This window comes from Azolla caroliniana, unplaced genomic scaffold (genome assembly GCF_043228905.1).
Source record: "Azolla caroliniana isolate FFs.n. ecotype wild unplaced genomic scaffold, voAzoCaro1.0.p SCAF_8, whole genome shotgun sequence".
Lineage (NCBI taxonomy): Eukaryota > Viridiplantae > Streptophyta > Polypodiopsida > Salviniales > Salviniaceae > Azolla > Azolla caroliniana.
Window position 1 is genome coordinate 4,215,444 of NW_028230443.1, and position 24,591 is coordinate 4,240,034.

General features: G+C 37.4%; 3 protein-coding genes across 3 annotated transcripts; all 3 read right to left on the bottom strand.

Moving 5' to 3' along the window:
• Nucleotides 1–871: 871 nt before the first annotated feature.
• Nucleotides 872–10,306, bottom strand: LOC147860855 (glycoprotein 3-alpha-L-fucosyltransferase FUT11-like). Its single transcript, XM_087323556.1, has 7 exons — nt 9,869–10,306; nt 3,923–4,095; nt 3,496–3,737; nt 2,354–2,458; nt 2,079–2,235; nt 1,759–1,977; nt 872–1,666 (listed from the first exon to the last, which is right to left on the bottom strand). The coding sequence occupies exons 1-7, from the start codon at nt 10,256–10,258 to the stop codon at nt 1,411–1,413; spliced, it is 1,542 nt and encodes a 513-aa protein (XP_087179682.1). The 5' UTR covers nt 10,259–10,306; the 3' UTR covers nt 872–1,410.
• A 3,388-nt stretch (nt 10,307–13,694) lies between these two features.
• On the bottom strand, nt 13,695–16,137 carry LOC147860856 (uncharacterized). Its single transcript, XM_087323261.1, has 2 exons — nt 16,082–16,137; nt 13,695–15,968 (listed from the first exon to the last, which is right to left on the bottom strand). The coding sequence occupies exon 2, from the start codon at nt 15,757–15,759 to the stop codon at nt 14,470–14,472; it is 1,290 nt and encodes a 429-aa protein (XP_087179387.1). The 5' UTR covers nt 15,760–15,968; nt 16,082–16,137; the 3' UTR covers nt 13,695–14,469.
• Nucleotides 16,138–17,579: 1,442 nt separating this feature from the next.
• On the bottom strand, nt 17,580–24,354 carry MCM4 (Minichromosome maintenance (MCM2/3/5) family protein). Its single transcript, XM_087323463.1, has 21 exons — nt 23,821–24,354; nt 23,541–23,637; nt 22,632–22,796; nt 22,372–22,545; nt 22,157–22,211; nt 21,951–22,079; nt 21,779–21,860; nt 21,566–21,698; nt 21,406–21,477; nt 21,169–21,309; nt 20,957–21,070; nt 20,655–20,867; nt 20,270–20,368; nt 20,023–20,183; nt 19,839–19,935; nt 19,194–19,355; nt 19,023–19,103; nt 18,846–18,924; nt 18,449–18,585; nt 18,261–18,311; nt 17,580–17,854 (listed from the first exon to the last, which is right to left on the bottom strand). Exons 1-21 carry the CDS (start codon nt 24,078–24,080, stop codon nt 17,780–17,782), a joined length of 2,577 nt encoding a protein of 858 aa, XP_087179589.1. The 5' UTR covers nt 24,081–24,354; the 3' UTR covers nt 17,580–17,779.
• Between the last annotated feature and the right edge of the window lie 237 nt (nt 24,355–24,591).

Genomic DNA, 24,591 nt, shown 5'->3' on the forward strand with positions numbered 1-24,591 from the left:
AAGAGTTAAAATTTTGCGAATTGAATCACAATTGTTAAAAATAAAGAGGGGGGAGTTCCATATAACCTATCTCTTCTATTCAAAATGTTAGTATCACCTTAGGAGTGTATTATTTCAAGGATATCAAAGGGCATCAAGACACAATTGCATGAGCTAAGTCTATAGAACATAGAGACAATAAAAGACAAAATGCCCAATACCCCTCTCGTATGTGTGTGTATATATATAGCCTTATACATATGTACGTAGATACATAGCTACTTACTCATTTAGTGGGCCTAGTGATATGCAAACATCTTTATTTCGAGAGATGAGCTTTTTTCCATGAACACGAGCTTTTCAATCAAATCGGCAAACTTTTAAAAGTGTGCTTGTTTACTTTCCCCGACCCATTCATGCACATCTATGATCTATTCATGGCCCATGCAAGAGATATCCTCAACACATCCATGACATACACGTGAACTAGATACATGTCCTTTGATCCCATGGTCTAAACTCTATATAATACATTCCAACCATACCTACAAAATTAACATTGCCCATAAAGCAAGTGGGGCATTTCGGCAAAGGAGGAATAATGGCCACCTGAATATATTCCATCTTTTTTACACTCTCAAGTATCATTGTAGACAAGCGTAAGATTTCTTTTTCGACTAATAATTATTTGCAAAGAAAGGGGGAAAGTATTCTATTGTTTATAAAATACTAGATTCATCAGACATTATATGAGTTAATGGAATATCACTAATTCTTGCATCAATTACCCAAATACCCCGACCTTTTGTCAAAATCAAATCAACTTGATAAAAATAGAACTATCAAGTTTCTACAATGTTCTAAAAAGAATTTAAATCACATTTACTTCACAGAATCAAATCGTGAGTATGTGATAACTTCCCAGTTTGACAACAAAGTCCTTGTTTTAGAGATACAAAAAGTTTAATTGATTGCTTTTAGAATAATCCCTCCACTTGCGCGTATTATGACAGTCTTTCAATCCCTCCTTTAAAATGATTTGGAACATTGGTTTCACGGCTTGCGTACAATCACAAAATGTGAATCTGAACTAAATCCTAGGTATATGCAAAAAATGAGGGGTTCTTGTTTAGCCCAAGCCGGAGAATGGAAGGTATAAAACTTGATCTTCTCTAGGTATATGACATAGTTGCCCACGGTATATGACAGTTGTGTAAGAGTTATAAGAGTTACATATATTCTACACAATGAGCCGATGTCATATTCAAGAGGCTACTTCAGAGTCTTTGCCAAAGTAATGGAAAGAACACTTAGATTTGTTTTCCCTTTGGGCACATAGTAGCCCCATTGAATGTTGATGCATATAAGGATAGAGCTTTCTTTAGAATTGCTGAACAAATCACATCCACCTCTGCCTTATCACTTTTCAAGCTACACAAATATTACTTCAAGTTTTGCACATGGATTTCTCTCAATGTAGGACTTGAGATCTTCATCACTCTGAAACTTCCATGTATACAATGCCTCACGTTGGGTCATCCCCACCGGATAAATCCTATATATCCTCAAAACATCATCTCCTTGGATGATTTTCGGTCTTTCTGACTTAAAAATTGGGACATAATTCATTGATGAAAATTTTGCTATGATGGCATTGTGGAGTGCTGCTAGAGTCATGTTGTTGGACCTAAAGAAACAAACCAACCCTTTCATGAGGTACAGAACACGAAAACTAAATAAATAAGCTTGAAATGTTAAATCTAAGGTAAAGAGGATTGCCTCAGGAAGATTGATTCCATCTCAAACTTCCCCCTCTCACGTATGTAAAGATGATAGGTAGTAATGAGGTTCTCCTTGCATTGACAAGGTCGCTTTTGCTGCTTCTCTTCTTGTGTTCTCAATTTGGTTCCGAGGTGAATACAAAGTCGGCATGAAGAGTGTACTGATGCCATATCAATCAAAGCTTTAAAAGCTTCAGAGGGCCCTTCATATTTCCAGCTGTACAATATCCTCCATAGTAACGAGAATGAGAATCTATTCCAAGCTCAAGTTTCATTTAAATTACAAAACTAGAAAGATTTGTATTCATAGTAAGCCACCTTAAAGAAGCATTGTAAGACTCCTCATGAGTTGCAAGGTATAGCATCTTTTTTGCAACATCAGCAATCTCATCAACAGTGTTTATGTATAATATGGAGGAATTAGAGGGTACAAAGTTGTATATGTTTGCTGCACCAATGACCACAGGTATGGAACCTAGGAATTTGAGAATAATAGTAATGGAAAGATTAGGAAAAACCTTTATATGTGAATAGGAAAACCTTTTATGCATGGAATCTCGGGACCTATCTCACCAAAATTGCCTAATTCTTACCTGCCACTAAAGACTGCCAGAATTTTTCAGTGACATAGTCATCCTCGTACGAATTCTCAAACGCCAGGCTGAATTTGTAGTTCCGCAAAGCCTCCAATTTGCTCACTACATAAGATCATGACTCTCTCTCTCTCTCTCTCTCTCTCTCTCTCTCTCTCTCTCTCTCTCTCTCTCTCTCTCTCTCTCTCTCTCTAAGGAAACCACACACATCAGTAAATGTTAGAGCGCATCCGTTGTTTGCCATCCAAACCATTGCTTTTGTGAGACTGACTTACACTCACTACGATGTAAGACAAGGTGTTGGGGCACAAGTGATGAGAGTAATAAACTATGCACACTTCGCCTCGCTCTTCACACTTTGATATAATGTTCTGCCTTTGATCACATCCGACTATGCTTTCTACACATCTTCGACCAAACCCAATCCTTGCACGAATTTCACTAACAGTCACAATTTGCACTCTCGATTGCCACATTCATTAGTAAAGTTCTTGAACATCGAGAATCACTACTCACTTTTACATTTATTATGTGAAAATATTATATTTCTCGACTCATAGCTCATATATGATTATATGTAAGGGAATTATTAATCATGTGAAAAAATGTTTGTGTAAGAGCACTAGGAAACCCATATTTGTTAAGGGAAATGGATGTTCAATGGGAAGCCATAGTTCCTTCTCTTCGATCATCACAAGCAAGATGTTCATAATATTGAGAAAAACACCTTTATAGCCTTGTTTCTAAACTTTATGTAAGGGTATTTAAAATGTGTTTCGTTTTGAAAATATGTCAATGCCAAGGAATATTCGTATAAATCATTTTTAAAAAAAAGGTTTCTAAAATAACAAACAAATATAAGGGGTTTATAAAAGATGTCTCTACAGTCCTTTAGATAAGGTGACAAACAAGTATAAGGGGTTTTTAAAAGATGTCTCTATAGCCCTTTAAATAAGGTGAGCCTCCAAAGGTCCCTTGTATCAATTTCTGGTCCCATATTCCAGAGAAAAACATACCCTTGTTTCTTTTATTTCCACATTCTAGTCAGTGAGCTTGATGATAGCATCTTATCTGCCTAATCAGCATTTATATATCCTGATTCACCACCATATATATGAGAGAAAAGGAATAGAAATACTCACCATGACCCTGTTTATTCTGAAGGCACGTGCCATATGAATCAACAGAAACACCATATTCTCTTAATTTTGTGATTGCATGGAGCCTGAAGGTGTGTCCCCCACAATTGGAAATGAATGCTGCAGCAAGAGCTTTTTGAGTTTTGTTCTTTGGTGGAGCCATTAGATCATATTCTGCCCAAGAGAAATATCCCACAGGAACGTCAGATGCAAGACTTGTGGTCATCACCACTGTAAAGCCTTTCCTGGACATAGTTATAAATTATGGTAATGTTAAGTGTTTGACTCCACGCAAGCTCTTGAACCAAATAAAATTAAGATAGAAATGAATGTTATACGAGACCCAACAATGATAACATCATACAATGATTTCCCATATTGAAGATCAACACATGAAATGAATAGAAGTTGTGTAGCATATTCTAGTTACCTTCGTGCATTTGCTACATCATTATCAGGATAATACTGGGAAGACTCCATGGAACGTAACACAAACTCTATACCAGGTTCATTTCTTAACCCAAAAACTGCATCAGCTTTCTTCTCGCCATGTAGGACAGCTGACCTTTTGAACTCACAGCCTATTGCACATGTCCCCCACATCTAGAGAAAAACATAAATATGATATTTTCCTTCAATTTTTCTCTAATTGAGGACAAAACACAAGTGATTATAAACTCCATTAAGAGGCACAGAATACATCTCTCCCATTTTGTTCACCATGTTCACTAGATTCAAGAGAGAATTGCAGGCTATAAAGAAGTGACTCTTCCATTTTCAATATAGATTACTTTTTCAGCTGCTAAACTTTAGCTGCCGCTTATTCTGTGTTTGATAGAGCCACAGAATGGAACAATCAAGACAGGTATTCTATACCAATACAAGACCATACTGTAAGACAACGTCATACAAACACAGTGATATTGACCTACAACTCATATCATCTAGTTATTCCAAAAGCAAAATCTTAATGCTACATAGACAGCAAATAATTTTTTAACACTATTTGTCGTTGAATTTGCTACATCACTTTCTATTTAAAATTTCCAAATAGAGGCAGAACAACAGGTGTTTAGACAAGGAACTTTTTCAGCTAATGTCGCAAATGGATTCATCTGGGGATGCAGAGAAAATGGCATAAAGATCCCAATCTCAGAGAAAAAAAAAACTTTCCTCGCATGTATAAGCTACGCACTTATGCTATCTATAAAGGTTTTGCATTGGTTTTCAAATGACTGCATCACTGCAGAGATGTGAATCATCTTTAGCACTTTTTTCCACTTGACACATGCCATCCATGTACATGTTCTGCTAGGTTTCCATACAGCAGCCAGCCAATCTATATAATAAGCAATGTGGCCAATAAAGCAAGTAAGGAAAATAGAAATGGGGTTAACAAGTTTCTGAGTTTCTGGAATGGGAAAGGCATTTCTATAAAATATATTTATGGACTACAAAGAATATACACCACTACATTTTATTGAATCATTTTACATCAAGGTTATTTAACATAAATTACATATGCCAATAGATCTAAATAGAGATATCAGCAGTCTTCCCATGGAAAACCTCTATATCATCATCATCATCATTATAAACACTCTAGAAGAAGAGGATGAAGAAGATATATCATCTTAGATATCACAGCACTTAATGATAGAGATCTAGAGGGCCCTGTAACATGGAGTAGACCTATAGACTACTCATGTAACGTAAACTAAATATCCTGTTCCATGTATGAGGTTCAATGAATCATCAATACAAATATAGCACAAAACGATATGGGTGTGAACCTACAGCTGGAAGGCGAGTTAGATGCTGTATCATGGAAATTTATGTGGCTGTGTCTGTGCCACATCAGTAATAAATGATTGCTTCTAAACGTTTCTTGCATGGGGAAACAGTGTTTCACATTTTCAGTTTTTACTACTTATCTGCTTTTAATAAAAATGATTCTCCTAGCTCATCTCGAAGCCTTAACATATACTCCTTGGCCCTGGCAATTGATCACCCATACCATCGATTATCACTCCTGTGTAATCATGGTGCAGGCTATGTGCCCATTAGTGTTCTCGTAATGATCCCCAAAATAAGGTGGTTTTTCAACACACTAGGTACACCAGCTCTGATGCATGCAGCAACAATGTGGACCCCTGCACTCTCTGCTACGTTAAGAATTTTCATATTGGAATCGAATATTTTCTATATAGGGTAGAGGTATGGGGAGGCGGGATACCCCCTTCTAGATGGAATGACATCAATAAGGTACAAAAAGTGTTTCTATGATACTAGCTTGTGTCTTGAGGAAACCACCACCATACTCATGACAAACTTTCAGTTCAAATGAGCATCCACATGTAAATGGCTAAATAAAGGACATGGCCACACGTTACTTATCGATTCAAGTGTGGATGATTGCAGGAAAAACAGAAAATTTCTCTGTTCTAGTTGGGCAAATGACATGCACAAATAGTTTAACAGATGGAATGTAACAACATTACTTGAGCTACACTCTGATGATATGACCATGAAAAGCATCGAACTATACGTTATTGATGCAGTCACAGGCAAATAAAACAAGGACGCTAAGAATGAACACAACACTCACATAATCCCAACATGTTGGGACAACTAAAGGAGGCAATGGACGTGTTGATTTTTTTGGCCCATTCCTTTATCCCACATCAGAAATGGGGATTTGGGGAGGTGGTTTGGGAGTTATAAATAAGCTCCTCTTCCTCTTATTTTTTGGTATCCTAATCCCAATCTTGTATTCTTTTCTCCCACTTTTAATAGGACAAGTTGCTTTGGAGGATGTAGGCTTAATTGGTCAAACCTCTTTAAATTCTAGTTTTTCTTTTCTTTTTACTCCATTTAATAGCAGCTTTTTTTGTTATCTTTAGTTAGTTATTTTGCTATAAATAACTAAGAATATTTTTACGCTTCCGCAACAATTGGTATCAGAGCCAAGTCCTGGCTAAGTATGCTCTGTCTAATCTTCCACATCAGAAAAGAATTACTTTGGTCATTTTGAAACCTTGGGTTATTTGTAGTTGTAATATTGAATACTATTTATTGAGTTTATAATGGCATCAAAAGATCAAAAAGCAAAGAATATTGTGTCAAATATTCTACCAGGAACATTGGGCTCTTCGTCATCATGGTGGAGGTTGTTGGTGTCTAGTTTAAAATTGGTGGTAGAAATGTTTGATGGCACTGGCCATTTCGGCATGTGGCAAGGAGAGGTTTAAGACTCTTTTCCAGCAAGGTCTTGATATTGCTATTTAAGAAAAGAAACCAGAAGAGGTAGAAGATAAAGATTGGAGTATCATTAATTGGTTGGCATGCGGAACAATTCGATCATGCCTATCCAAAGAGCAGAAGTATGCTTTCAAGAGTTAGACTTTTGTGTACAAATTGTGGAAGATTGGTGGACAAATTTCTGGAAAAAAAAGTGGTAAGAATAAGCTCCTTATGAAGAAGATGTCAAGATTCGAACTCTTGACATGACCAAGTTATAATCGAGTGTTATGTGTTAACCACACATCTAACATATAATCATGTATATACTTCCTCATTGTAGGTTTTAGCTAGCATCATGTGCATAATTTCTCCCTTGTATTATTTACACTTGGCACATGCATGCGTACCTACTGCCTACATGCTCTATTGTATCACATGCGTGCAACAAGTATGCATGCCACTTAGTATAAATAGTTGAGTTCACCTTGAAGGAATTCCAGGTGAACAACGCCAGTCATGGACATATCGATCTAGTATTCTTGTTTCGCCCAATCTTGTCTCCATGATCTTCATATCTATCTTTATGCTCTTGTGTCATTCCGTCATCGCTCCGTCGTAGTCTCATCATCCGTGCTCTGTCTTAGTCCACGCTTGGTGTGCCCGTGACAGAAGAGGTTGTTCCGATTTTATTACAAACCAAGAACTACTATGAATGAACACATTACTATGTTTACTCAATTAGTAGCAGACCTGTTGACTTTAGATGTTAAATTTGAGGATGAGGATCTCACTTTGATGTTATTATCATCTCTTCCCATGAATTTGAACATTTGGAAACTACATTACTTCACAGGAAAAAGAATGCATCGTTAGATGTTGTTCGTTCTGCTTTATATAATCATGAATTGAGAAAGCAAGATAAGATAAAATGTAAATCAACAATATCAGAAGAAGCATTGGTGGCAAGAGGTCGTCAGCAAAGCCATAGTAAGGGGAGAAGAGAAAGGTCCAAATCAAAAGGCCAAGTCGTTGCCAAAGATGAGTACACTTTCTATCATGAGAAAAGGCAGTAGAAGAAAGATTGTCCGATGTTGACGAAGAAAGGGAAGAGTCCACAAGACCCAATGTTGCAAAATGTAAAAGTGATGCGAAATTAGATATTTCCTTAGTGGTTATGCCTTCGATGTCATCACATCCAAATGAGTGATATTGGATTCGAGTTGTACCTATCATATGTGTCCTATTTGAGAATAGTCCTTTGAACTTCAGGAACTCTATGGTGGGGTTGTTTACATGGGTAATGATAATCCATATAAAACAATGGGGATAAGGTTTAGATGGTGAGGTTGATCGAACCTATCCCCACTATTTTACATGGACTATCATTACCCATGTAAACAACCCCACCATCGAGTTCTAGAAGTTCAAAGAACCATTCTCGAATAGGACACATATTATAGGTATAACCCGAACCTATCCCCGTTATTTTACATGGACTATCATTACCCATGTAAACAACCCCACCATCGAGTTCTAGAAGTTCAAAGAACCATTCTCGAATAAGACACATATTATAGGTACAACTCGAATGCAATATCCACTCATCTAGATGTGATGACATTGAAAGCGTGACCACTAAGGAAATATCCGATTCCACATCACTTTTACATTTTGCAACATTGCATCTTGTGGACTCTTCCCTTTCTTCTTTAACTTTGAACAGTTTTTCTTCCAGTGCCCTTTCTCATGACAGAAAGTACACTCATCTTTGGCAACAACTTGGCATTTTTATTTGGACCTCCTTCTTCTCCCCTTACTATGGCTTTGTTGACGACCTCTTACCACCAATGCTTCTTCTAATATCGTTGATTTGGTTTTCATCTTATCCTGCTTTCTCAATTCATGACTATATAAAGCAGAACGAACAACATCTAACAATGCATTCTCTTTCTTGTGAAGTAACGTAGTTTCTAAATGTTCAAATTCATCGGGAAGAGATGATAATAACATCAAAGCCAGGTCCTCATCCTCAAATTTAACATCTAAATTCAACAGGTCTGCTATTAATTGATTAAACATAGTAATATTTTCATTCATAGTAGTTCCCGGTTTATAATCAAATAGAAACAACCTCTTCTGCATAAGAGCTTATTCTTACCAAAAAAAAAATTCAAAAATTTGTCCTCCAATGCCTTCCATAATTTGTGCGTAGAAGTCTCATTCTTGAAAGCATACTTATACTCTCTAGACAGGTACGATCGAATTGTTTTGCATGCCAACGGATGAATGATTCTCCAATCTTTATCTTCTACCTCTCATTGCCACATGCCGAAATGGCCAGTGCCATCAAATATTTATGCCGCCAACTTCAATTTGGACACCGGGAATCTCGACCATGATGACGAAGAGCCCGATGTCCCCGGTAGAATATTTAACACAATATTCTTTGCTTTTTGATCTTTTGATGCCATTACAAATTCAATAAATAGTATACAATATTACAACTACAAATAACCCAAGGTTTCAAAATGACCAAAGTAATTCTTTTCTGATGTGGATGATCAAAAAAAACTACAACCGCAAAGCATACTCGGACATAACCTTGGCTTTGATACCAATTGTTGCGGAAGCGTCAAAATTTTCTTAGTTATTTATAGCAAAATAACTAAGAATATTTTGACGCTTCTCATTCCCATGCCATTTTCTGCAGGAGGGGTAATCATTCTTCTACACACGTGTAACTATGATCTTGAAATTCAGGATGGTGCATGGAGAGGCCTCCCTAAAGCTGACCACATCTGCATATACCTCGATCACAAGATCAAAGATGTCAACCATCTGAAATACCCATCTCTCTTTCTCTCAACATCGAGAGTTACTAATCCACTCCACACATACTCTGTGAAAATGTGGAACTTTGGTTCCATAGATCATATTTGACCTTTAAGGATCATAATAAAATCCATCTATTTCATGGTTCATGTTGGCCTCTGATGGATATTAATGTATATCTTAGTTACCATCATCTCTACACCGTAGCATATGTACATACGCACATCTTTATATCTCTATGTTGATTATCTTTCACAACAACAACACTTGATTTATTGAAATCATGGAGATGGAAACTTGCCTCATTCTCGCCATAGCCAACAACAATCGGTCGAGCTGAGAAGTTCCGAGAGTAGATGACTTTATCCTTGGCTTCGAGCCATGCCTCACAGAAAGATAGCATCGAAGGATGACCACTGATCGGATGGTGTTCATGGTGATGAGAAATAGAATCTTTCTCAAATTTCTCTCTTTGACCGAAAGCCTCCAGAGCTCTAGAGAGACTAGAGCCATTCTGGAGAGAATTGTCATAGTCTCCGGATCGGGCAAGAAGGTCTGATTGAAAGAAAAAGAGGAATAGGAAGAGTAGGAGGGAAAACAGAAGAAGAAGCCAGGGCACCCAACTGACAAGGCTTCTCCTTCTTCTTCTTCTTCCTGTTGAAGAAGAAGAAGAAGAAGAAGAAAATCGCATTGCTCAGAACAGAGCTTTTTTTCCCCCCTCTTCTTTCTTTCTGTCTTCTTTCTTCATTTTAATGTCTTCTTCTTTCACATTATTAATTAAGGGCTCTTAATTGTGTGATTAGTTCACTAATCACATTTGATTAATCTTTCTTCATTTTTCATGTCTTCTTCTTTCACATTATTAATTAAGGACTCGTAATTGTGTGATTAGTTCACTAATCACATTTTATTAACCTTTCTCTTTCGCTCTGTGATCTTCGCCAATACTAATCTTCGTCCCCAAGTCCCCTGAGAGATTCGAATAAACTAAATATTAGAGATAGATAATATATGAAGTAATGAATAAAGTATATAAAATAGGATATAATGACATTAGGTAGAGTGCTTAAGTAAAGTATAAGGGGAAAAAATTGGAGTTTATGGATCGCAACGAATCGTTGCGTTCAGATCATCATCATGTTTGGCCTCCCATTCACTTGTTTTGAGATTTACTACTAGATTCATCGTTAATCTCAGTAGGTGCTCATTAATCATCAAGTTTCCTACATTTAAGTCGTGATTAACCCACTTTGGAATTTTACTAAATGCTTGATTAGTCGTTTTTCTAGTAGTTGGCCTACCTTTAGCAATTATAGATTAATCATTACTAAGTTTACTATGTGTAATTGTAATTGACCTACTTACTAGTTGTCATATTACTTCATTCATCTAACCCTTAGCTTACATTAAGCAATTATCCGTCTATGTTTGAATACATCATTAATCTCAAACTTAGTTTACATTTAGTAATTGTTCACCAACATTTGTTTTCACCTATCGTATAATACTCAACTTTTTAACCTACATTTTTTGTAATGATTAATCTACAATTTTTACTAAATGTTCGCTTATTTTTTATAGAGCATTAAGTTTGCCATTCTTTTATGACTCTAAAATTGATTTGGTGATCAATAACGTAACCAATATGAACCTCTTGCAAGGCGGATGTTTTCATATAGTAAGCCAATTAATTGCCAACGGGTTTCATGTTGTGTAATTTACTTATGATTGGTATCTCTAAGGGTTCTTAACCTAATTTCAGTTCGGTTGAAATTCTACGTTGACATTGCACAAGTTTACATTAATGTGGCATAAAATCATTGGCCACATAAAATGTGGTGTAAAGAATTTATTGCTTTAGTTATGAAGTTCAAAGCTAGGATGCCCGATCAATATATAAAGAATGTGTTAAGGGGTCTTTCACCATGTGAATTGTTTGATAAATTTTCATACTTTTTATACGATTCAGATTTTGAATTTGCCCTTGACGCTTGGTTCATAATGTGAGCCCAAACAAAAGTCAACATTTAATATGTCACAAAATTAGGAGCAAAGTGCCTCCTGGTGGGTGTTCAACCCTGAAAGAATCAATGTCCAAGATCAAAAAAAGGGAAAGTGTGCCATTGTACGTCTAATTCAACACAATGCAAGAACAATTATTTGTAAAAACTTCTCGCTATTATTACATTGTTTGATTATTTTCTAACTTTAATTTTGATGTTGGCCTTTTGCCACTAGAACCTACATTGCAAAGTTAATGCGAAAGTGACATTTGAAGATTAAATTTAAGTGTGCTCTTTATTATGGAAATAAAGTAGGCGATATGGGCGTTCCACCTATGTGGTGGAGTCAAATGGACATATAGGAACAATAAAACCATTATTTGAAGTGTTGAAACACCAATAGTGATGGTGGTAGTGGATGACGAAAGGGACAAACATCAATGTTACAATTACAAGTTGGTGGGCATACTGTAGCAAGATTTACTCATATTTATGTACACTACGATAATGGATTGAATACTTTTGAATAGTCTAGTTATATGCAATATAACGATTGGCATAAATAAAAGAGGAAGTTATTCGAGAGTCAAATTCACGATTGAAAGAGAGAGATTATCATAATGATGTTGATACATTTGACAATGCCATCTATCTAGTAAAGTAGAGCATTTGTTGATATTTGAGCCTATGTCATGGGTCATAACAAGGGCATTGCATGTGATAAATGCATTAGCGCTACTATGTAGACACCTTTTATTCTAAGAGATGAAACAAGGTAATAGGCCTCAACTAAATCAAACATATAATTGTAAGAGCTCAACATTCACGAATGATGTACATCAAAATACAAAAAAATAAGTAGATGTAATGGTGTTAAAATAGATAGAAGTGTGATCATGATGAAGAAATAAAAAAGGATTAGAAAGGGCCACTCACCTTCATATATACCAATATCTTTCGTGGTGCTAAAGACATGGCTTGCCACTTACTAGGTACAACCCTCGTATACACGCACACACACAAAATAGAATAGATATTTTATCGTCCATGATGAGGCCAAATTCACCCTATGGGACCAAATCAACATCATCTTGTATGTGACTCCTTCCCACAAAGAGGGGTTACTACTCTATCGTAAAAACTCTGGATTAGAAAATAATGCACATACAGTATGTGCTCACCCTTCTAAATGGAAATTTGAGTATGACACTCACATTATCATGTTCATCTAACAAGTCACCATATTTCTCATGAATTGCCTTATATGTTGAACATGCGATAAGTAAGTGATATTCATACTCCACTAGGTTTTCATTGCTAATCTTCATATTTGGGCGATGATGCCATGAGGCTATCTCAACACCTAACTTGTGTGTGTGAGTTCGAAGCATTGTTAAGGCTCTTGGAGAGCCAAGGCTCATGGGGATAGAGAGAGAGAGAGAGAGAGAGAGAGAGAGAGAGAGAGAGAGAGTGTGTGTGTGTGTGTGTGTGTGAGTGAGTGTGTGAAAGAGATGGTATTCAAGATTAATAACAAGTCTCACGTTTCATTAAAATTGAGAAAACTAAAAGGCATTTTGGAGCCGGAAGCATTGCTCTTTTGTTATAATAGGAATAATTTTCCATCTCCTTTAAAGTAATGCATGAAATGTGTTTGTAAGGGGCACTATAGTATACATAATCACATAAACATTTTAAGTGCATTTATTATTTTGAAGTGTCACGTTCGTTAAACAAGTGTGCATATTTTGCTAGGTATATGTATATATATATAATTACTTCGGGGCATGTTGAGTGTTGTAAACCCAATGTATCATACGTCACAACAATAAATTTATTTGCCCGAAGAATGACAAGTGATTTGCAAAACATTCTTGAATATTATCAATTACATAGTAATGGTCATCTTGTGTTCAAGTTTATGGTGAGATAACTTGAGCTATAGTTTTGTTTGAAGACAAGTGTTACATAACATTCTCCAATAAAAATTTCCAAATAACAACATCAGAAGTAACAAAAGCTAATTCAAGCAAGCATTTCATCCTTTTTTTTATAATGATTTCATTATATCATTAACATCTTATACAGAACACAATTTATTCATTGGATAAAACTCAAACAAGGTGATCACACATATAAATATGTAAGATATATTGTAAATATCCATTACATAAGTTGTTGGTATGGAGCCCAACAACATGTTACATGATCATTTAAGGTACACATCCATTGTAATAGTTGGTATATGAGACCAAGTATGTTTGCACTTACAATCAAATAAAACTAAGAGACTAGTGTGTTATCATGTAAGGTATACATGTTTAATGGGTATACATATTCTAGTGATGTAGTCGGTTGGTTCATGTGTATATACTAGTTGTGACCTTTTGTTGTTAACAATCCTGGAGCTTGAGCCGAATATGAAGACCTTGTTGGTAGAATGTATGATTATAAGTCCCCAAGGGCATGTATATAGGGTTTTTATGATTTTGCTAAGAAAGCTCTCGCAAGGCTCAAGCATAGGAAATGCATTGTAAGTGCACATATGTTTGCATATATGGAGGGAATTACTCGTATGACCTACGTTCAACAATTAATATAGAAAACCCATAAAGTAATTTGGATTAATATGAAAACTTCACTAGACAGTTGTGAAGAAACTTCAAAGTGTGCGCCCTAGTGCCCCCCAAACACAAAACATGCATGGTGTTGGTTGGCTAGTACATGTCAAATCCAAACAAACAATATTTAACGTCAGGAAGAAGATTGAAGCATGCATATGTTTGATTTTAAGTTGAGATGCCCCCAAGGCTCATTCCACACACAATTGGATCGGTTCGGGCCCATGGGAGAGTTCTATTGAATGGCAAAGACAAATTAATGTGCCCCCTCTTGCGGATACTTATCTCCAAAGCAAGCCGGGCTTTGTAGTTGTGACGACTTTTCGACAAGGAATGCGTTGCTTAGGGGGATCTTTCAGGGGTGGTGGCCTTGGTGGCATTGCTTGATGATTATGATGATGATGATGATTATTAGCATTGCCCTTCATAAGTAATCTACTAGAGTTAGCCACATTGCTAGTGTTAATCTTATGATTAGAGTCCTCATTATCCTCATGGCATTGCTTGATGATTGCAACAACATGACTAGATGACCCACATCTTTGATCTGAATCATCCTCCTCCTCATGGCATTGCTTGATCATTGCAACGACATGGCTAGATGACCCACATCTTGTATTATCGCTCACGATCTTCTCTGCATTATTATGATTCGCAATCTTATATCCGATTACGGCGTCTTCTTCGAGCGATTTCGAAGGAGAACGATATTTCGTGCGTAATTTCGGCGTGCTGCACGATCTTACATTATTGATGGTGTTGTTGTTGTGACTATATTGATTGTAACTACTGCTCATACTAAACGATTTGTTATTGGAGGAGGAGGAGGAGGATCGAAGTGTTCGTGTCCAATCGAATCGCTTATCGGCAGTACTAGCCGCAGTATGATTAGCTCTAGGGTTGCCATTTTTATGTGCATTATTAGGTTTAGATGCAGTTATGGTAGCAATATTAGGCTTAGCAGTTACAGTAGTAGTGCTGCAGCTAAGTAATGACCTTGATCTTCTACTAGTGTTTAAGTCATCTAATCTTTGGCTTAACATCATGATCTTTGCTTTGATCTCTCTCTCCAGATCCCTCTCAATCTCAAGCTCAAGCTCAGCTCTGATCTTGGCCTCATCACCATCACCATCACCACCAAATCCTCTACCATTACCCCCCTGAATCATATCATCCTTTACTTTAACCCTTGGATATTCATCATGTTGCTCCTGATTCCCTTTTACTGAATCTGGATTAATAAGGGTTGATCTTCCTTCTTCTTCTGCATCATCATATTCATGACATAATAATATGTTGGATCCATGATCATGACTGTTTATAAGGTCTACAAGGTTATTATTAGCTGATAACAGTACTGATGAAGACCTAGTACTGCTAGTTGCCTTTATGTCATGATCACCAGTACTCAAACATACAGCATTCATGATTATATCCCCATTAATGGATTTGTTAGAGCATGCAGGAGTTGCCAGTGTGTGATTAGTGCTTATTATACCATTCTTATCTAGCATTTCCCTGTCATCGAGCATCATCTTCGATGTAAGTACTTGTTCCGGATCTTTCAGCATACTGTTCCAATGTTGTCAATCAATTGAGTAGAATATACTATTCGAGAATGGTATGCCCCCCTTATCTGCAATAATCCCAACAGGATTATCAAATCATCAGAAAGTCCTTAAATGCAATACGGATTTCTCTGCTGACGCAGCCATTGAGGCTTTGCAAGCTCGATTTCACGCCGAGCCATGAGAGTAGTGCAATATTTGAATTGATCTCCCTGGATATGGAGAAACCATGCAGATCCTTACTAAGCAATATATACATATATATACACATAGGTACATGTATTATTCAATCGTAAAAGGTATACACAGATCAGAGGAAATTTACCTGTCAATGGGGATTCAAAGAAGCTCTAATTAATCCGTGTTACTAATTTACAGATACATAATGAAAGATGCTTTCTTTTTTTGTCTCAAGAATGTTATGATTAACTGAATTATGAATAATGAATTTTTTGGGGGTTTAGGGAATGGAAAGGGTGGGTTAGAAACATTAATTCGGGGATATGATCGTAGGAGGAACGTCAAGTTTTGGATTGGAAGGTAGGATGAAGAAAGGATCAAGAGAGGAAAGAAGGAAACAGGAGGAAGAAAGGATGAAGAGATGGAAGACGGATGGAAGCAGGAGGAGGAGGAAGAAGAAGAAGAAGAAGGATCAAGGCATGAAAGGAAGGATGGAAGGAAAGAAGGAAGAAGAAACAGAAGGATCAACACATGAAAGAAGGAAGGGAAGGGAAAAGGCAGAAAGATCAGAAGGGGGTGGATGGATCTTTATATAATAAGAGATGGAAGGAAAGAAGGAAGGAGAGGGGGGGGATGAAGTCTATAATCAGAGCCTTCTAGCTTACTCAGGATTCTAGCTATGCGTAGCTTAAATGGTAGAGAACACTGTAGACAGACAGACAGACAAAACCATGAAGCAGAGGCAGGGGCAGGGGCAGGGGAAGAGGCAAAACAGAGACAGAGACAGAGACAGAGAGAATGAATGAGTTTGTTTTGAGACATGGGGAGCTAAGGGTATGTATTGTAATTTTGGGAAAATTGAGGGGACTTTCTTCACAATTACTTTACAAACCGTTTAAACCAAACCTTTTGTAATTGATGGCATTACCCTTTTAGACCAAACCCTTCAATGCTTTTCTTGTGACAAACAAAATCACTTGCCTTACATTTTTCCTTTTAAACTAGACCCTTTTTTTTGTGTGTGTGTGTTTAAGAGCATTTGAAGGAACGTTTGCCTTGTGATGCCACACCTTTTCAAGGTTTTCTTATGCTGTATATTGCTCATGTTTTGTCATGCATGAAATGCTGCAAACATTATCCATCACGAACAGTTAATTTTCAGATTAGTGATTGACTATTTAAAGGATACTTCTACAAAGAAGGTTCAACATGCAAAGCTTTAGAGTTCAAGGAGGACATCATTATCTTCAACATTGATCCATGGACATATAGTGTGCACATTCCAATATGGATGCTTGTGTATTTCCATGACAGGCTGAGATGCCATCCTTTACATCGAGATATATCTGCATATCAATATATACTCCAAAACTATACTTTCTTTCCAATGGCCTTTTCTATGAGCATGCAGTTCTCTATTTGCATTGAGATGTATCACACAAACCAAACAATCACTTTGATGAAAGGATGATGAGGGCCACATCCACATTGAACATACCATGCTCATTTGATTATGACACATCTCCCATCATTTTGGAGACATCTTATCTTTGAATAGCCTATGTTAGATATCCTCTAATCTTAGTCTTTACATATTATCTTCATCTCACTGCATATTTAACCTCACAGGGCATAAGGCAAAATAATAAAAACTAAAGATCAATTGATCTCTCGCTTATAAGAGAAGAATGAAAAGGATTTTCATCATAGCACAAAGGAATAAAAAGGTTTCTTGTAAAACCGTATTTTACCCCAGTATAGTATACAAGCATAGTAAATCATCTAGTGTTGGAGGTAGAACATAATGAGCAAAATACAAAAATGGAGGTTTTGGTGGGCTTCATCATAGTCTTTTGATAATGTCCCCATTGAAGCTGATTACTCCTTCTGTAGCCAGATTGCCAAGTGCCGTCCTCAACTGAGATAACATCAGCAAGTGAAAAGAACAACATTAGTAAAACTAAGTTTTACAATATACTGCCCCCAATGGCAATGGAAAACGGCTTTCAGATGGCTTCATGCAATCAGATTATTTATTTATTTTTAAAGGTTTTTTCTCTTTTAAGCTAGATTTCCTACCATTAGAGAGCGTCCATGGAAGCAAAAAACAATGAAAGGAGTACGCATAAAGAAGACATGATATTTGCCCAGTAGCTACAAAGTTTCAACAAAACCAAATCGAGTAGAAAGATTGACAAATAAGCTGAATATGTCTCACTTTTCAGAGTTTTAACATATGAATTAGTGGGCTGCATCTAGTGTATTCCATTACACCTCCAAATCAAAGCAATTACGCAAGCAAAATGGAAAGACAGATTACTTACATCTTGAAGGCTTAATTCTGCATGACTGTCCTTCCTCAACTCCTCCAGAAGCTACAAAATGAGAGGTGGTTAGAGTGTAATTTCATGGGGAATATGTAGAGCATATTTCCACCTTAAAAGATTTTCTAGCAACGTGTAATGTATGAAGATCTATACCCATATAAAATTTATCTTAGTCTGCTTCTTACCTGAGTTACCCTCTTTGCAGTGCCCCCAACTTCCATCTTCTCAGCAACAACACTTCGTAAAGCCATCACAAGGCTGGCCCTCCGTGTCCTTTCACTTGCAGAGACTCCTGTTGTGATAAGGTCCATGTCTATGGTCCCTGCATTATTCATATACACAGATAGTCAATACAAAGAAAACTTTTACTTCACGAGCATGTAGACGGATAGCACAGAACACCAAAAAACACCGATAACATTTTGGATAATCCATGTTTAAAATATACTTTGACATCATAAGCAAGAATATTTCAACAGAGGTATTCTAATTACTTTAAGAAACATGGGGATATTGTGGTTAAAACTCAACCGATGAGGTATTTGGGTATTTAATCCTAAAACATGTAAGAAAAGTTCAAACCGGTAGAGTGATCTGTGGCAGATTGCTGAAGGGCCACTTCAAGCAGCCTCAAAGCTTCTGCTGCATCACACCTTTCAACCTGTAAAATTTACACAATAAAGAACCTTAGAACAGAGGGTTTATGCTATAAAATGCTTGCTTCGATGATTTTTAGAAAGTAGAAATGTAAGTAAAAACCTGTTCTGAGTATCGAATTCGAGCAAGAGCCTCGCTTATACGAATCAAAGACTCCAGCTGTCTGGGCGTTGCTGTGATGACCTGGATAAGAGACAGATCTTATAAGTCATTCAACAATTACATGAAATGTATGATTTTCTGCTCTTCAATAATATAGAATATTAGTTTCACCTTTTTGCTACTTCCAGGAAAATTTCCCTTCCTACGCATTGCAACATACCCACCAATGAGATCTTCCGCAGCTTCATCAGAGAGCTTCGGGTGTATGTGTTGTCGTGCATATGTTATGTATGCAGTGAGTGTGGGTAGATCAAATGCCTCATTATGACTAATCTGATACAACAAAATGGAAACAAGCATTACATGTTGAAGCAAATGTGAAGTGCATAGATTTACAGGCTTGAATGAATAGAAATGTAAATATACCTTTTTGTAATACATTATATCTCGAATGCATGCATACATACAATTGCAACTTACAAATACAATTGTACATTTTATCAGCTGATAACTCAATTTGGGGAGGTGGAAATGATTAATTAAAATTTTCAGAATTCTGCAGCACATACAATGTTTATAGCCTTGAGGTCAGGTTCAAAGCTAATAAAATGTTATCTGTAGGATATAGTTCACTATCTACATGTCCTTCATGGTTTTATCTTATCCAAGAGCATGCAAATCAGCAGTTTTATTTTTCAGTATTCATGTTTCCAATTTCTGGGGTTGAAAACAATTGCTTGGAGCAAAACGTGAGCAATGAACATGATGAGACTGACTGTCTACAAATTATATGCTCAACAAATATAGGATAGTTACCTCTGGATCTTCATAGTGAAGGGCTACTAAGTGTCTTGCGAGTCTCCTATCAGTCTGTTCATCAGCTTTGTCAAGAACCAAGTATATCAAATCGAACCTGTTGACACATAACAAGGTCATTTTATATTTTCTTTGTCTATCAATGGTAACACGATTAGTATTGAAGTCATATCTATATCTGTACCTAGACAGTAGAGTAGGGGGTAGCTGAATGTTGTCTATGACTGACACGCGGGGGTTATAACGTGAACCGCTAGGATTAGCACAAGCCAACACCGAAGTCCTCGCATTCAGGGTGGCTATTATTCCTGATTTAGCCACTGAGACAGTTTGTTGCTCCATAACCTGATGGAAATGAATAGGAAACCAATAATCTTTCAAGACAATGATATTATACTTGCCCATGAGTAGTAGCATTATGCATTAACCACCTCATGAAGCATGCTGCGGGCATTGTCGGACATCTTATCAAACTCGTCTATACAGCAGATACCCCTATCACTGAGGACCAAAGCTCCACTTTCTAAAACCTGAGCCAACAAAACAAAAACTTTATTATGGTCTGGATGAAGTGCATGAAATACTTTTAGATTTGTCCACACATAAAGTAAATTAGGTGCCAACAGTGCTAGAATTTTCTATGAATTATTTTGCTAGCGCATTTTATGGCATTAATTCCCTTTTGTATACAAAACCCAAACAGGAAACGAGCCTATCTATAGCATTAATGATTGACTCTAAGTTAAGGTTATGTGTTCTATAACAAAAAGAAAAGTCTTAGAATATTAAATAATGTATTGCACTGTAGATACTTACAGTTTCCCCAGTTTCTGGATCCTTGGCAACATAGGCAGTCAAACCAACAGCTGAAGAGCCTCTTCCACTGGTGTAAATCCCTCTCGGAGCAAGCTTGTGCACATATTGTAGCAGCTGAGACTTACTAGTTCCAGGATCTCCAACTAGCAACACATTCATATCTCCTCTAAATGAAGCACCTGATTTCAACTTTTTCGCTGTCCCTCCAAACAGCTGACACAAAACAAGAGAATTCCAGTAAATTACCATACAATCCTTGGGGATGTTATGAGAGACACGTTTCTTGTCAACCTTGATCATACCTGGCATAGGAGTCCCTTTTTTATGTCCTCAAGCTCCCAAATGCTTGGAGCTAGAGATCTTGTGAGTCTCTCATAAATGTCAGGTAACTTGGAAAGCTCTTTCAGCTTTTGAACCTGAATAGATGTGCATAATATTTCCATTACGTTTGAGTTTCTAAATAGCATCAAGTTCTTCCATCACAATTTACCTATCAAACTCCAAATTGGCATACCTGCTCTTCATGTTCCATTGCTGAAATATCACCCTCTTGGAAAGATGCAAAGTTCTCATTCCGTGCATCACGCTCCAGTGGATCTTCTGATTGCATTCTGTTCTTATCCGATTTCTTCAAGTGTAGACAATCAATGTATGTCTGTTGGAGGAAAACATGGTGAACGTTCAATCTCAGATCCTAATTCTCTTGCCAATAATACAAATGCAATCCAATGTACAATGAAATCTACTTCACCTTAAAAAGGGATTTCAATGTCCTCTGCGTAGGACCAACTCGCACCGACATTGCCCGAAACACTCCAGTGATCTACATACAAATAGAATGGTAAAATGAGCTTTCTTAAAGACTAATTACTTGCAGCTTTGGAGGATTAATGAGCATCAGCTCTACCAACCTCTACACGATCACCAGGTTTTGCAGCATCGACAAGTTTATCGTGCATAAGCAAGCTGACGGTGTGGGGAGTCTCACCATCCGGAATGGCATCAGGTGTTTCTTGCAGCCTTACAATTTGCTTATCAGCAAATCTAAGCAAATAAACAACTGAATATCATTCATTTCTGCATAGAAACTAATCAGAAATATTTATGTCACTCAATCACCAAACCTGCATCTATTGTGGATTAAGGCCATGGAGTTCAAAGCCGCACACTCAGGTCTCCCACATCGTGTTGGCTCTTCCACACGACCTTAAGACAGGAGATATCAATGCATTGTTAGACATAAAACTTTAGAACAAACCCAACACATTGAGAGTAAGACAATTCCCATGTATGTACCTCTATCAACTCCGGCAGGAGGTGGAGAATAGCCACAAACTAAACATCGGAAGAATGACTCTTTTATCTCTGGTATTATTGAACTGCAGCGAATTATCATGCCCTTTACGGATACCATCTTCTCAATATCTACAAACAATATAATATATTTTAGAGAAGAATACAAGAGTGCAATCACAAATTTGAACGATAGAAAGACAATATACCAGAGGGGTTGAGATCTCTCATGTTCACAGTATCCTTCAAGTTGAAGATTCTGACCTAAAATCAGGACAAGTCTTAATCAAAATATATTCAGAGTTTAAGGCATAAAAATATTTTCTAAAATATTGATGTTATTGATGTATTGTATGTATGGAGTGTAATACCAGGTTAACTTCTAAATATCAGGTATAGTTTACATTGTTATTGCAGCCTTTACCTGAATATGTTTCTCCCAAAGAGGTATTAGGCGAACAGCCATGTCCATGAGAACGATATCAAAAATTGCCAGCACTTCAAGAGGGTAACGCACCATTTTCACATACAAATCCTCATCATAGTCCAAGATATTCCTTGCATTTACATTTAGTGAGTCCTCTTCTAACTCCATGACCTGAAATTGAGCATATAATATTCTTATTAATCAAGTTTAGAGATAATAAATAATCAATATTTCAACTTCATTGATAGTGACAATACCTGCTCCAAAAGTTGTATGTATTTTCCCTCCAAATCTGAAGGGCTATCTCGATAGTTTCTCAAAAACCTCTGCACTGCTTGATTTACATCTTGAACACTAATATTCGTTCCCCAGACAAGGGTAGGAGGGGCGGCATCCAAATCTCCCTCAGACGATTGACGACCCTGAATTCAAAAATTTAAGATTCTTTTTAGTATCCGTTCACAATGAACATAATTAAAGTGTTACAAAGAACAAAAGAAAAGAGTTAATGCACCCCAAGCTGAGGCACAAAACTTTCTTTGACCCACAGGTCAATGATGGTTCCGGAGTAATTTGAGTTTATCTCTGCCTTACTTTACCCCATAATGCACAGTCATTACATATACCCATAATCAAATACTTTAACTATACACTCTAGGCACATTAGAATGCAAGATAAGTGACGAATTTCCCCCAAACTTGTTTGCGCACTTTGAGCTTCTGGAAGCAATTAATATCATAACAACCTACACGCAGTTAGGATGTCATGTGATGTTTTAGCTAATCTACTACTAATTGGTGACAATTATTGTAGGAAACGCCCACGACTTTAATATGAAAGATTCATTGCTTTTGAACCGACCCAAAATTAAGCAATACACTGCTACAATTGAGCTCAAGGTTGCAAAGAGTAACCCATATACAACTTCCTACAAGGTAGAGATATGCAAAGACTAACTGTATACACCCTCTTACAAGAACAAAACTTGCAAAAGCTTACCTGCATACAGTCTCTGATAATGAACAGAACATATAAAGACTAACCTACTTACATGCCCATTTATGTGAGAAACATTGCAACAGCTAGCATCCGCCATAATGAGCAAAAAATGCAGAGGCTAACATATATACCGCATTTGAAAATGAAAATGAATTGAAAGACTAACCTCACTGTAGCTGCTCGGGGTCGCAGGCTGCTGCTGCTGCCGGCGATGTCTGATTGAAGGTGGAATGGAAGAGCCGCCATTCCGCTGATAGGAAGGTCTTGACACAACCGCATATAAATAATCAAGGATTGAACAGTACCAAACAAAAAGTTGTACTAGTAATCTCAAGCATCTCCTTCTATGGCTAACTCTATGCGCGGTCTTCTCCTACTTCTAACAGATCAAATCCATGAATGATTACAAATCACAGCAATGAATGAATTGACACAAATCAGGATACGTTCCTCGAGTGAATTGTGAAGAAGCAGGAGTTCCGAGGTCGAGCGGGGAACTGTATCCTGAAGAAGAGGGCCCAACGCTGTTTCTCCGAGACCTGCCACGAGATCTCTGCTGGCTATGTTGTTGATGATGATTATTCTGTGACGAAGAAGGTCGGGCTGGACTCGTCTCCGGTGAGGAAGGAGGACCTGTTCTCTGAGAGGGAGGCGATGGTGGCGGCTCTCTCTGAGAAGAAGAGTTGGATCGTGTAGATCGAGGCATCTTCCTTCTCTGTTTTACAGCTGCCTAAGCGCTTCTCTAGGGTTTCTCTCTTTCGCCTTCAATTCTACCAGGACCGATTCTCTGAGCGAGAGATTCTAGGGTTTCTCTCTTCAGCCTTCGATTCTACCAGGACCGATTCTCTGAGTGAGAGATTCTAGGGTTTCTCTCTTCCGCCTTCAATTCTACCAGGACCGATTCTCTGAGCGAGAGATTCTAGGGTTTCTCTCTTCCGCCTTCAATTCTACCAGGACCAACTCTCTGAACGAGAGATTCTAGGGTTTCTGCTTTTGCTTTCTTCTCTTAGGTCTTCTTGCTCCCTTCTCTCTCTCTCTGTGTCTTCCCTGAGGCTTCTAGGGTTCCATTCTTTTTTTCTTTCCTTCCACGCTGCTTCTTCTTCTGCTGCTGCAGATCTCTCTCTCTCTCTCTCTCTCTCTCTCTCTCTGAGTGTAGAGTGGATACGCGCGAAATCTCACTTCCTTCTGTGTGTGTTTTTTTTTTGGCGGGAAAGCGC